Source organism: Marmota monax, unplaced genomic scaffold (genome assembly GCF_021218885.2).
Source record: "Marmota monax isolate L192 unplaced genomic scaffold, Marmota_monax_Labrador192_F-V1.1 WCK01_AAM20220418_F8-fsc00003, whole genome shotgun sequence".
Taxonomy (NCBI): Eukaryota; Metazoa; Chordata; class Mammalia; order Rodentia; family Sciuridae; genus Marmota; species Marmota monax.
This window is the reverse complement of record NW_026694084.1, coordinates 8704480-8719908: the sequence shown is the minus strand read 5'-3', so window position 1 is coordinate 8719908 and position 15429 is coordinate 8704480. Positions and strand designations below refer to the sequence as shown.

Sequence of the window (15429 nt, the reverse complement as noted above, 5' to 3'; positions counted from 1 at the left end):
CATTTCACAATCTTGCACATTCTTCCAGGCCCAGCTCATCTCCTCCATGAAACCTTTCCAACCTAACATCATCCAGACTGCCTTGGAGCTCAGGGCAGCTTTCCATTGAGACCAGTTTGTGACTAGATCCTTAAGCTCACATGCTCAATCAAGCATCCTCTACGATCAAATAACTACCCTGCCTCGAACATACATTTACCTTTCTTTTTCTGAAGTGTGAAAGTGTTGTTCTCATCCATAAACTGCCTAGTTTTAGACAAAGAGTGTGGCAGAGATTTGTAGCTCCCTTACCCCATTTTTTTTTCATTTTTCATAATAGGTACTAGACTCTTTACTCTCCAGAATAAAGGTTACATTTTCTAGCTTCCCCTGCAGCCAAATGTGGTTATGTAACTAAATTCTGGTCAGTAGAATGTACACAGAAATGTTGTGTTCTACTTCTGGAAAGTTGATGTTTACGGAGATCAGATAACCAATCCCAGGTCACATAGCTAGTAACTAGATAAGCCACAATTGGAAACTGAATTATTTTCTTTTTTTAAAAGAATTTTTAATTTGTTCTTTTTAGATAAACATGACAGTAGAATGTATTTTGACATACACACATGGAATATAAAGTCCCACTTTTGTGTTGTACATGATATGAAGTTACACTCGTCATGAATTCATATATGAGCATAGGAAATTTATGTCCAGTTTATTCTACTGTATTTCCCATTACCATCTCCCCTTGCCTTCAACCCACTCCACCCCGTCCAGTATGGTGAACCCCCCCACCACCACCATTATGAGTCAGCATCTGCATATCCGAGAGAACAACATTTGGCCGTTGTTTTTTTTTGTTGTTGTTGTTGTTGTTTTTTGGCTCATTTCAGTTAGTATGATAGTCTCCAGTTCCATCCATTTACAAAAAAAAAACGCCATAATTTCATTCTTTTTTATGGCCGAGTAATATTCCATTGTGTATAGGTACCACATGTTGGAAGCTGAATTTTTTAAACTCTAATATTCATGATATTTGGCAGCCATGCTGCCTGCCCTGAACTGCCTATGATTTTGTGAGACAAATAAACTTCTAAGATTTCATTCAAATAGTGCTTTTTTGGTTCTGTGCTCCTATATAGATAGTATTGTTTTTTCATACTAATTGTCTCAATCAATCAGTGGATCTAACAGTACAATACTGTCACGGATGCCTGTAAAATATTTTATCCTTAACATGGCCTCTTCATCCCCAAAGCATAGAACTGTTCATTAGATTCAATCATTTGTTTTCCAGAGATATGCTACCTTATATATTATATATTCATACTTATAATCTATAAATTTTGCAGTTTCTTTCTTTTTCAGTTGTCAATGGACTTTATTTTATTTATTTATATGTGGTGCTGAGAATTGAACCCAGTGCCTCACACATGCCCCCACCTTGCATTCTTTATTTACCTTGCTTTCTCTTCTGACAACATCTCTTATTATTTTATTAGTATTGTTTTCTTAGATCCTTTGTTAGGTTGTTGGTCTTTTCAGGTTTCATATCCTCAGTGTGATTATTTGAATATTTATTCAACAGGAATGTTTTAAGCATTACTATCTAAGGGCATTTGGGAATTTTAAAAATGAGTAAGAAACAGACTTTTTCTTCTGGAAGTTCACAAGTTCCAGTGGGTGAGACATGTACACAGATAATTATAGAATGAAGCGATAAATGATTTTATAGGGAAAACACAGATTACCACTATTCCAGACCTGGTGGAAAGAAAAAAGGTAGGCAGTGAGCAGGGGAGAACAAAACTCTCCAGACAAAATAATCAGAATGTGTCAAAGTACTGAACTATGAAAATTGCTGAGACTGGAGCATGTTAGTATGCGGTAAGTTTGGACAGATGAGCAGGAGCCAAATTGCACTCATCACAAGCCATATGATGAATGGATTATGCAGAAAAGATTGGGACAGTGGGCTCTTTGTATTAAATGAAGTATGTAACCTACAGGAGACTGACCCGTAGGTTAGTGTGGTTAAGGAGGGTTAGGAAAGCGCATCTGACTGGTTATGGAGAAGAGGGTGAAACAGAGGTCTCAGGTGTCTATCTTTTGTGGATAGCATCCCAGAGTAGTGCTCCAAAGATGCTCAGATAACCAGGAATTTATTCTAGAGGTAATGACAGTGATTTAGGATGTCATTTAGTACACAGGAAGTTAAGATGGCTGTCCATAAAGTGCAAAGAAATTTGGTTTTGTTTCCTTATATATAACTACCGCCCACAGCATTCTATTATGATAAATTTTTATTAATTTTTTAAATTTACATATGACAGTGGAATGCATTACAATTCATATTACACATATAGAGCACAATTTTTTTATATCTCTGGTTTTATGCAAAGTATATTCCCACCAATTCATGTCTTCATACGTGTACTTTGGATAATGATGTTCATCACATTCCACCATCATTTCTAATCCCCTGCCCCCTCTCTTTCCCTCCCACCCCTCTGCCCTATCTAGAATTCATCTATTCCTCCCAAGCTCCCCCTCCCTACCCCACTATGAATCAACTTTCTTATATCAGAGAAAATATTCAGCATTTGTTTTTTTGGAATTGGCTAACTTCACTTAGCATTATCTTCTTCAATGCCAACCATTTCCTGCAAATGCCATGATTTTGTTCTCTTTTATTGATGAGTAATATTCCATTGTGTATATATGCCACATTTTTTTTTATCCATTCATCTACTGAAAGGCATCTAGGTTGGCTCCACAGTTTAGCTATTGTGAATTGTGCTGCTATAAACATTGATGTGGCTGTGTGCCTGTAGTATGCTGTTTTTAAGTCCTTTGGGTATAGACCAGGAAGAGAGGGATAGCTGGGTCAAATGGTATTCTATTCCAAGTTTTCCAAGGAATCTCCATACTGCTTTCCATATTGGTTGCACCAATTTGCAGTCCCACCAGCAGTGCATGAATGTACCTTTTTCCCCACATCCTCGCCAACAATTATTGTTTATATTCTTAATAGCTGCCTTTCTGACTGGAGTGAGATGAAATCTTAGAGCAGTTTTGATTTGCATTTCTCCAGTTGCTAGTGATGATGAACATTGTTTTTATATATTTGTTGATTGAGTGTATATCATCTTCTTTGGAACATATAAGAAAAGAATTGTATAGCTGGGCGTGGTGGCGCACATGTAATCCCAGTAGCTCAAGAGGCTGAGGCAGGAGGATCACAAGTTCAAAGCCAGCCTCAGCAATAGTGGGGCACTAAGCAACTAAGTGAGACCCTGTCTTTAAATAAAATACAAAAAATAGAACTGGGGCTGTGGCTCAGTGGTCAAGTGCCCCCTAGTTCAATCCTCAGAACCTCCCCTCCCCGCCAAAAAAAGAATTGTGTAATGAACACTGATAGACTTATCAGGATTTCACAATTATTATTTTACAACATGTGCATTTTCTGTCCTTTTGTCTGCCTGCCAGCAATCCTTCAACCTCACTTATTTTTAAAATAAGTTACAGTGATTGGTATGCTTCACCTCCAAACACCTCAGTGTGAATATCACGAACTGTGCTTCAATATTAGTTTGATTTTTTTGTCGATGTAAAATTTATATACTCTGACATGCAAAAATTTTGGATCATTTGATGAATTTTGTCAAATGAATATACCTGTGTAATCCAAACTCCAATCAATATATAGAGCACTACCACAATTCTAGAAAGTTCCTTCAAGCTCCTTCCCAGTTTGATTCTTGCCTCTATTCCCCAGAAAAAACTACCTTAAGTTTTGCTTTCTGGCCTTTCTTCTTTGTGTAATTTCATTCTGTGCTCTGCATTGCCTTATATTTATATTTCTAAATATAGAATTTAGGGCTGGGGATGTGGCTCAAGTGGTAGCGTGCTTGCCTGGCATGCCCGAGGCACTGGGTTCGATTCTCAGCACCACATAAAAATAAAAAATAAAGATATTTTTAAAAAATTCAAAGGCATGCTTTCTTTAAAAAATATAGAATTTAAAGTTATTTAAAGTATATTTCAAATGCCATTTTCTCCACTTGAGTCTCTTCTGATTCTTTCTACTAGATAACATCTTTACCTCTGAGGAAATAGTTTATAAGATCTTTGTATACCTTAAGCATCTTTTAGAGTGGTGAAGAAATTGTAGTTCATTTGATTTGAGGGTGTAGAAAATAAGCCAAAAATTATAACCTACCATATTTAGCAAGCATGCATAAACTATTTTACCTAGCCAACTTTCAGTAAGAAATTTGAGAAGTTTGGACTAAAAATGGAAAAGTTGACTTCATTTCCACAGACGGCACACCTGGAATACATGAAAAAAAAATAGGTTCCAAGAGTGTATTCAGTTCTGAAGAACTGTTCCTACCTTCCATTGCATCATTCAGCAGAAAATCTGTGTTGCAAATTCAGCAGTCAGGTTCATGGGATGATGTAATGGAGGAATTGATTGTAACGTAGTTTTCTTCTTGATGGTACCTTTAAACATCACCAGTTTAATGTTTATTTGGAAGATATCAAGCCCAAGTAGGAAGAATTAAGAAATGAATTCTTTAAGGAATTCTTAATTAATTCATTAAGAAATGTTTATTAATTCATTAAGAAATGTGGAAAATGTGATGGACATCATTATACAAAGTACATGTATGAAGACTTGAATTGAGTGTCAACATACTTTATATACAAACAGAGATGCAAAAATTGTGGTGTGTATGTGCATAAAGAATTGTAATGCCAAAAAAAAAAAAAAGAATAGTATTACCTTAGATTAGGTAGAGGGAAGTGAAAAGAGGGGAAGGCAGGGGATGTAGGGATAAGAAAGATAGTAGAATGAAACAGACATTATTACTCTATGTAGGTATGTGACTATATGACCAAGGTGATTCTACAATATGTATACTCAGAAAAATGAGAAATTATATACCATTTATATATGTATAAAAATATACAAATGCATTCTACTGTCATGTATAACTAATTAAAACAAATAAAAAATTTTAAAAAAATAGTAACTGGTTCATACGGAAAAAAAGAAAATAATAGAGAATAACTGAGCTGCTGCTGCTTCAGATCAAGGCTTTCTTTCTTTCTTTGGTAATTAAAGACTTTGGGAGAAGAAGGTTTATCAGCTCTTCATTGGTTTGCAAGACTACCTGGTGATGTGACAGGACATTTGAACACATTTAACTGGTAACTGCAGTGGGAAATGTGCTCATGTATTTAGAGAAGTGCAGGCCTTCCCACTGAAGTGCTGTGGGAGGATCAAGCAGTCTGCGCTGATTTCCCATGGCCGAACTGCCCCATATCAACAGATCTGCCGGTGTTTAGTATCAATAGATGTTAAGTTACAACTTCAGAAAAGAAATATAGATTTTTATGTATTGGAATAACACCTAACATTTCTACGGTTGCCTGTAAGTACAAACTGAAGGTTGTGACTGCCAGGAAATGCTGAATCTCCATGGGGTTAGAGCAGGGCTACTAGTGCCACCTAAGAAGTCTTGGCCATCTGTGGCAAGATGAGCTCAGAAATCACAATTGTTTAGAATCTTGGTGGCATTTGACAAAATATGTTTATAACTATTGAATTTGGCAATAAAAATTGGGATTGCAATGTAAGTGCTTCATTTCATTTCCTAGTAATTTATTTGTACTCTTATTTCATGAAAGTTTTTGTGTCTAAAATACATTAAGGAAAAAAAAAAAACAATAACAAAATGGGTACCTCATCATATAGTTCATTGAGTTAGAGTCTTTTAGAAGTGTGAGGCATGTGGAGGTGAATATTGAAGGCCAAGGATTGTCTAGAAATTCTAGCAATGTGGCTAGTCAAAATCCTGGCAATATTAGGTCCCTCAGGCTCTATGAAATATGTATTCTATAGTACAGCTAAAAATTAAAAATAAAGTGCATAACTGAGAAAAACTAACAAGGGAATATACTCCACTACTATTGTTAATTTAAATTACACATCCTTCCATCTCTGGATTTTTGATCATGTGGCCTAGTACAGCAAAATTTGGCTACTCTTTTTCTAACACAACACCATTTATCTTGGAGATACTAAAAACATTTATTGAATTCAGATGTTTTCTCATAAGAGTAAGCAGAAACAAACTACTTAACTAAATATAGTCCTAGGAAATTAAGGTAACTTTGAAAGGTAAAGGTTATTAGCCTTATAGCTTCCCCCAAAATAATACTTGTCTTGTTCTGCTTTATTAGACCTTTGTCAATCAGAACTTATTTGCATATACTACTAAGGTACCACTTTGAATGTGTTATATTTATTAACTCCTTGGTTTGTTGTTGTTTTAACCAGTTGAAATTTCTAGTAAATTCCCCGATAAGTCCTGTGATTGTTCATAACTCAAAGTACTTGTAAATATACCATTGTAATCGTCTGGATCACACTACAATGCAGTAATTTTTTTAAAAAATTGGCCAGCATTATATAAAAGGAAAGTCATTAGTCATCTGAAAATAATAGCATGTTAGATTTGCAAAATTAAAATATAATTATGGATAACAAAATAAACACATGTACTGTTCAACAGAGTGTGCCATGATGTGCTTTTGACACAAAGGAAACAATGACTTATAAAATAAGGTATTTTATGATTTGGAAGAGAAATTTTGTTCTTGGCGGTGGCATTTCAATTTTGCCAGTTTTAAAAGTGGCTATGTTGGTGGATGATATAGTAATGGAAAAATGTATACAATCCTTATGCTGAGAACATGTGCATTGTCAAAGTTTCCTCATGCAAAAAGGAAGCAGAATATAAAAAATTTTAAAAATTGAAAAAAATGAAGCAGAACCCAAATTACAAAAACCATATCTCTGAGAGGCAGACAGAGAACATTTTCTTCACTTGGTTTAGTGCTTCTACTGGGAAATTTAAGAAATTTACCTTCTAGATTGGCTTTTAACCCCAAACACTGCTTCGGACTTTATTGACTGCTTTATTTTTATGAAATATATGGATTTTAATAAGTCTGTGGGAAATGTCCTGGGTGGTGGAATTATTTTGTATTTGTCTATTCTTTTAAGCATTGCACTACTTTTTTCATGCATTCTGTTTTGAGCTTAGTACAGCAGCAAAGTCTTGTATGTTCCATTCTGTTTTTGTTATTCCTGCCTTCCAGAGACTGTGTAGCACTGTGTTATGTTTGGGGTGAGGATTCACTGTTGACTGACTAAAAAAGATCTGAAGATATGTATAAAAATAAATTGATAGCAGAATTAGAGAATAATATGGGCATGTTTTAAAACATCTTCACATAATCAGAATATTGTGTTCTTATGTTTTTGAAGGAAGATTTTTTGGCAACAGATGGCTTCCTTGTGGACTACTTTAATGAATTCCTAAGCCTGCCAGTGAGTACATTATTATGTTCTATTGAATATATTATAAAAGGAAAATATTGTAATCACTGAATTATCTTTATAGAGTTAACCATTTGGGTTTGAGTCATATTTAGAAATTATTCTTATTGAAGAAAGCTGGAGTTCTCCTAAGCATCAAAGAGTATTCTGTATAAAATATGACAGTTGTATTTGGCATTATGTTAGGCTTTGAACAGAGATGATAAGGACAGAATATCAAAAACTCAAGAAACTCAAATGTTTTACTCCAGGCAATTATTTTCATCCTTGTGGTCAGATATGAAAGTGGAATTTACGTACAAGACAACAAGTGTTTTCTATCCGTAATAAATAAGACTTGGGATACTCTTGGTGTAACATAGGTGGGTGCTGGTTATTAGAGTTTCAGTCTTAGCAGTGACCAATAAAGTTAAGTTAGAAGTGGTTTGGGAAACAAAATGAGGGTTCATAGAAAGTTTAATATTATTGTGTGGAATAGCAGTTAAAAGAAAGTTAGATAAAGAAAGGTTTTCCTTATACGTTATAAAAAGCATGAATACTTTTTTCATTTAAACTCTTACCAGGGAAAATTTGGAATATAAAGAAGTTCAAAATAATTTTAAAGGGAGTGGACCATAAAATGTTAAATCTCTTAAATCAAACCACTGAGAGTATCTTTTGAGGAGAATGTACTACTCAGTCCTATCTAGTACTTTATTGCTGAGATTAGTTCTTGTATTTCGGTATGTATCTATTTATACATCCATGGCTGTTTTGTGATTTTTCCCACCCAAATCATCTGTGTTCTCTCCTGCACTTGGTTCAGCTGGATCTCTGGAACCATTATGGAAGAGTTAGAGACACCAAAGTACCTTCTCTCTTTCCAGGAACAGACTTGAGTGACACTTCAGGATTTGATAGTCTACCTTTCATCATCTTGTTACACATTATTTAAAAAAATACAATAGTGTCACAAAATTGCCAGAATTTGGTTCTTTTAGAATTTGTAAATTTTCTTTTGTGCTTTCAATCTCCACTGTTTCTCCAGCCTCTGTAATTATATATTTCTAATGCATATAATTTTACATATTAGAATACATGTGATCAAGGTCTCTACATATATAACAAATTTTGTATTTTTATAGAATTTTAAATAGAAAAAGTTCTGTAAGTCTAACTTTAGTTTCTGAACATTTAAGTTTCAAGATTTGTGATTATCCCAACTTTTTCTTGCTCCAAAAAATAAATTCCCCTGCTTAACTTTCTTTTTTTAAAAAAAAATCTATTTAAAATTATACAAGTAATATAACAATAATATAGAAATTTTGTCAAAAATATGAGAAAAATTCATCCATAATCCTGCCATTCAGTCAAAATAAACATTACCATTTTTGTATGTTTTCTTCCAGGCTTTGGGTGAAATAATAGAGTGTGATTTCTGTTGAACTCTGTGTAGTCATGTTTTTCATCCCTCCCCAGTAGACATTCATAAATTTGAAACCTTCATGTGTTTCAGGCTGGCCTCTTTTCTATTTCCAAATCCCCTGTTTTTACTGCCCCCTCCCCCTGTACCTTCTTTTGCACTATAGGCAATATCACATGGTCAACCTGTCAATTACCCATTCTTCACATCACAAGACAAGGGAAGGGAAAATGTCACACAGTTGCAAAAAGAATTTGGGGATAGGGAGGAGAAGGAGTGATAGATTCTTAAACCAAGTGCCTGGCAAAATTCTAGACCAGATTAGTGATGTTTAGTTTATGAGCACTTAGCTAAGAATTAGAAGCCAGCATGGGTTTACTGAGAATCAATGTGCCAAACTAATCTCTTTTTTAGGATCATTATGAACTGGTATTTTAAGGAATCATAAATTCAGTGAGTTAGGATTTCAATAAAGTGTTTTAAAAATAATAAATTGAATCATGTTACTTCCTGATCTGCTCAAAACCCTGTTTTAGAGGCTTCTCATTAACTACGAATAAAATCCAGAATCCAGTATGATTTGGTTCTTGCCATCTCTTGAGCTTTATTTCCTATCCTTTTTCCTTGGATAATTCTTTTTGAGCTTAAGTAGCCTTCTCCATGTATCTCAAATATGAATATGCCAAATATTTTCAGGGTCTTTCAGCCTGGAACACTCTTCCCTAAGGTATCTATATCACTTTCTCCCTGACTTAAATCACTTCGGTTCAGAAAGCCTTCCCTACCAATTCTAAAATAATATCCCCAACACACACACCACTTACATTGCTTTATTTGTCCCCAAAGTCCTTATCATTATCTGTGAAATTAGTTTTCAAATATTTGAACTGGTTCACTAACTATAACCAGATTGAACTTGACATTCTTTAGTATGGAATTCAAGACCCATGATAATTTGGCTCAATCTTTCTGGCTCTGCTCTAGTGTATATTATTGATGCCACTCTGCACACTGTTTTCTGCTCCTCTAACCCACCCACCCACCCACCTTGGCCATATATTTTCTTATGCTCCATTCTTACCATGTAATTGTTAGTGACAGGAGTGAGACCAAAGTGTGTTTGAGTGTGGTCTTTCTACTCATTACTGGTGTGATCTTAGAAACATCACTCAATTCCTTTACTTATTTATCTGTAAAAACAATATACTTGCCTTTTATAAGATTATTAAGAAGTGAGGGAATGTGGAGCTGGGATTATAGCTCAGTGGTAGAGTGGAGGCACTGGGTTCAATCCTCAGCACCACATAAAAATGAATAAAATAAATAAAGATATTGTGTCCATCTTAAAAAATATTTTTTTTAAAAAAAGAAGTGAGGTAATGTATATTAAGGACTAGTGCTTCTCTTTTCTTTCTTTTCACTAATTAGATCATCTCTTCTTCCATTCCTGAAACCTAACAGGCAACCACTTTGGTTGGATTGGCAGATCATTGCCAATCTGGAGAATAATCTTGTGTGCCACACAAATCTGTCATCAACTTTGCCTTTTAAAAATTATTTTTATCAGAGACTTGTGTGAAAAGTTGCAAGAGAATCAGTGTTTTTCCAGTTTAAGGTCACTCAGCTGGTAAATGACAAAGGTCCGTCTAGGACCACATGGCTCAAAACCTTTTGATTCTCCTGCTGCATTATGATGTCTACAGAACTGGCATCAGAGAAATAAAATGATCATTTGAATAACAGACTCTGGTCTCATTTTTATTCTGGTACATAGTATGAAATGAACTAAAATAAACAAAACTAATATATTTTTGGAGTACATTAATAGAAGTATAGTCAAGATCAAGAAAAACATTAGTCTGGGAGCATAGAAGGCACTCATAATAGGGTTGAATCGTGAGACCACATTTGGAATATTGTGTTCCATTCTTGGTGCCATATGTTAAGGGCTGCTCTGCCAAACCAGACTCAGGGAGACCCAGCCCATGAACACTCTGGAAACTGTGTCAGATGAGGAAGGGTTGAAAGAAGTGTGCATGTTTAACCTGGCTTAGGACTGGGTGGTTGGGGTGGGATGGAGTAGTCATCAAATATTTGAAGATCTGATTGAGGAAGAGGGATTAACATATTCTGTGACATTAGAGGATATGACCAAGGCCTCATTTATAAGGGAATCTAATTTTCAGGTTTATTTTCAAACAATGAAATAGGGCTGTCTTATGTAGGAGTAAATTCCATGTGATTAGAGGTATTTACATGAAAGTCAGGAAGTCGTCTTATAGAATATTGCATAGGGGAGATTATCTATCTGTTTCTATCTATCTATCTATCTATGGTGGAAGACTGGACTTACACAACCAAAGAAATTTTGATCAATTTCTTCTCTGCTCATTTTATTTCAGGTCAGGAGCTACATTGTAAATTTCTTGGGGACAAAGATATAGGTCTCTTTTTATTGTGTCTCCCAAAACTTCTTGAAGATGATTCTGTTTTTATTTCCTCATCTTCTATATAAGATCCTTGAAATAAACAAGTAAAGGATTACTCCTGCTTCCCTGGTCTCCATCCCCACCTCCCACCCAAAACCACTACAGAAATAAGCCTGAGAGTGTAGATACATATTATAGGGCCGTTCAGTCATCTAGATTTCTAAGAGTTCTTCTACATCTGTACTAACAAGCCCAAAGTCCCATAGCTGGATTTTGGCAAAAATGGACCTAGGAATCAGGCTTTCTGGCTCCTATACTATTTCTTTCCATTACAACATTGCACCCTTGGGACCACATTGTAAGATCCAGAAATTGATGGCTGGTAGCCTGCCTCCATGTTATTTTTTGATGAGGGGAATCCAGGACAGTTGCCGCTGTTATAAATGATTATGGCACTTTCCAAATCCTAGCTTTCATAACTTCATTCTGTTTGTTCTTGTGCCAAATTCACATTCAGATATTGTTTTCATTTGGTGTCTGGGAGGTTGTTTTTTTTTTTTTTTTCCTGCTGTCAACTCTTTATGGACAAGTGTTTGCTTATTAAGTTTTCTTCTGTGCTATAGTGTGAAAACATTTTTTCCTTTTGGTTTTGTTTTGTGTGTTTTATGCTCAGTGACTGTTGTGGGATTGAGTTGACGAGCCCACATAGATTTAGGTTGGTCCTCTGTGGGTGGTTTCAAATGTTTGTGACATTTATGGTTTGCAGAAGCTGAAGGGGTGGCCTGGTCTATACCCTCTTTGCAAGGTATGTCATGTGTTTGCCAGACCATGCTTAGCTATGAGCTTTTGGAATTGTACCATAACTTCTTTTTTTGGACTGATTCTCCACACTTTTTTTTTAATCTGTAAACTATTATAATTTCTTGCAGCTTTATGGAGGAGTTATATGCTAGATGGATTGTTAGTTGAAGGGGACTTAGAGAAACAGAAAATATAGATTTGGAGACTGAGTAGTCTGTAAGGGGGTAGAGGGCTTGGTATCCCCTTGCCAAAATTTAAATGCTCAGAGATTATTTTTTCAAGGTGTTGATGGAGCTTTGACAATTGCTTAGTTCAGTGTTTATACCTGTGGGTGTTTTGATAAACCTTGTAACTCCAACATAAAACACGTTACCTAATATAAATCACTTTATTAACTAAGGATATTTTCTGTACGTCTTATGTGACATATTATTCCTTTCATCTGATTGGTGAATCTCCAGTAAACAGTTTATAGCTAAACATCTAAAATGACAATAAAATTTAGATTAAAATAAGTTGTGATTGGGAACTGACTTGTTATATTCAAGTAGTCAGATGTTTTTTATTCACTGACTAGGATGCATGTTTAAAATATAGCTTTGGAGCTCAATTAGTAGAGACAGAGTTGGAGCAGAGATGAACATGTATTAAATTAACCTAGTCATTAGTTTTTAATTTAAATACTGTTCAGCTAAATAATTTGGCACCCGGTAAGTTTCAGTGGTGCTGGGCTGGCAGTTTAAGCACATTGCTAATTATTCACAGGTTTTTTTTTTCCCCCTCTTCTTTTCAAAGAAATGTGGAACCAGCAATTTATTGTGGTAAAAATATTTTCATGCACTTGCTTTTTCTGTGAAAATATTTTTCGCACATGGATGACTAGTACTACAAAGTTAGCTTTCACCACCTTCAGGTCAATTCATTTTAGAACATTTGGAAAATGATACCCTTGAAATAAGAAATTAAGTAAGGAAAAGGGCAGTCTGTAACAGCTTGTGGAGGATCGAGTTTGAGGTTCAAACTGAAGATTTTTCCTGTCATATGATTAAAAACTGAGTGTTCTTAATCAGCCTAGTCAGTTTTTTTGGAAAATGTTTCCCATATCATTCATTTCTATCCCCCCTAACCTGTGTATCCTTTATGGTCACATACTTAACTAACTTTGGGAGTTTTGTAGACATGCTTGGAAATGGTAAAAACAAAGGACATGATACATGGGAGAGATTCTTTTTAAGCAGAAATAAGAATTTGAGTGATAATGAAGCACAGAGTTCTTTCTCCTGTGTACAGAACATAGACAGCAGGCACCCTCACGTAGGTGAGTACAGGTGACAGCATGACGGAACAGATAGTTGGCTTTGGAGTTTGTCTTAACCTGAAATCTGCCTCTGTTCAGCTAAAAACTCCTCAGTAGTGCCTTGTCATTCTAAAGCAATGGTTTTTAAGCTTGGGTGTGCATTAGAATTACCCAAGAGCTTCTTAAAGCTAAGAATGCTGGGCCCCATCCCAGTTTCCAATTTTAGGGAGAAGCCCCAGAATTTGCATTTCTTATGTTTCCTAGGTGATGCTGATGCTGCTGGTCAAGGGACCTCTCTCAGAGAACCACAGTGCAGCTCCTCAATGAGCTAGTCCCCTGTCTTCCTCTCCAGGCTTCTCTCCTGGTGTTCTCCCCTCACATACTAAACTTCCACAATGTCACCTGCTTGCGGTTCACAAGAGGTGCCTGTTGTTCTGTGCTCCTGTATTTGGATGCATTGGCTCCACCTTTTGTCAAATTTCCTTCCCTCTCGTCTACTAAGGAATGTCCATTCTTTCTTCAGGACCCAACTCTAGCATCCCACTTTCTCCACACCTCTTCCTTAGTTTCAAAAGATAGCTAAATGAATCCTTATGTGCCACCACACCACTCTGCATTGCTTCAGTTGTGCTTTCTATGTTTTAAAGTGGTATTGCATTATAATGCATTACTGTGCAAATTGAACTGTTCATGCTTAGCAGAGGCAGCATGGATGATTTAAAGATTGAGAATAAGCTTGATTGTTGTGCCAATTTATGAATGTGTGTCCTGGAGAGGATGTGAGATGGAAGAGGAGAATCTGCCATTCCCTCATGGGTATCGTTCTTCCTTCCTCTTGATAGCGTAATCATCTCCTGCCAAGGGCAAGTCTAGTGTTAAACATAACATTTTTGCACAACATGAGTTTTAAACCCAAACATTCCACCTTATCTTGTTCTTAACTGAACAGAGGAAAACTGATCAATTTGAGAACAGTGTTTAAGGTAACATTATATTTTATGGGTGCTTTCAAAGATTTCAGGGGGGTAATTTTGACTAAATATGATTTCACCTTACATGCTGGCTTGGAGAGTGGGTCTTTATCTAGTGCATTTACTCATCTTTCTTCCTCTGTTAGACTGTGTGTGCTCTGAGGTATAAACCATGTCATTTTAGAGTTTTGTGGAGGATGCTCTATATTGGTTTCTTCAATATAGCAATATATCATCCATCATATTTTATTTAACAAGGATTCAATAAATACTTATTGAATAAATGAATGAATTAAAAGAATGGTGGAGTTGGGTGATACTGCTAGAGAAGAGAAGATACAGAATCTTTTTATCATGGACAGTCATCTTGGACTGACAGAGTATCAGATGTGGAAGGCACCTGGGGATTATCCATTTGAAGTCTCTCCTCCCCTTTTATGATGTTTCAGAAAGGCAGAGTAGTTTGCCCAACATTTCTTCCATTTAATCATTCTGCTTTTTCTTCTCTGGATAGTTTCTGGTTTAGTCAAATCTTTTTTAAAGAACAATAACTAAACCAGACATAAAATTCTAATATTGTCCTTTTGGACATATTTCCCTTTTGGAATTTGCCAAAAAAAAAAAAAAAAACACAAAACCACTACATGCTTTAGTTTTTCTCTCTAAGAATGGATATATACCTCTCCTCTTTCACCACTTACCTAGGCTCAGTATTCAGATATTTTTGTGGGCCCATATGTGTTAGTTAGCTTCCCATACTGTGACCAAGTAAGTTCCCCATGAGAACAACTTAGAGGTGGGAAAGTTTATTTGGAGCTCACTGTTTCAGAGGTTTCAGTTCATAAATGGCTGACTCTTTTCCTCCAGACCCAAGGTGAGGCTGCACATCATGGGAGGAGGCACGGCAGAAAAAGCTGCTCAGCTCAAGGCAGCCAGGTAGCAGAGAGGAGCGGGGAGGGATCACAGAGAAGAAGCACCCTTCCAGGCATGCCACTAGTGATCCACCTCCTCCAGACATGCTCCATCTGCCTACAGTTACCACCCAGCTAGTCCATTCAAACTAGGATGATGAGGGCTGATTTAGTTACAGCCCTCAATCCAATAATTTCACTTCTAAATATTCCCACATTAAC

At 35.9% G+C, this 15429-nt stretch overlaps 1 protein-coding gene across 3 annotated transcripts in view; it reads left to right on the top strand.

Moving 5' to 3' along the window:
• Rgs22 (regulator of G protein signaling 22) overlaps window positions 1–15429 on the top strand; it is a 110288-nt gene that overhangs the window by 2786 nt on the left and 92073 nt on the right. For all 3 annotated transcript variants that reach the window (XM_046465007.2, XM_046465008.2, XM_058585641.1), the window contains exon 3: window positions 7325–7387. In XM_046465007.2, the coding sequence (XP_046320963.1) occupies window positions 7325–7387 (63 nt within the window). The remainder of the gene's footprint in view (window positions 1–7324; window positions 7388–15429) is intronic.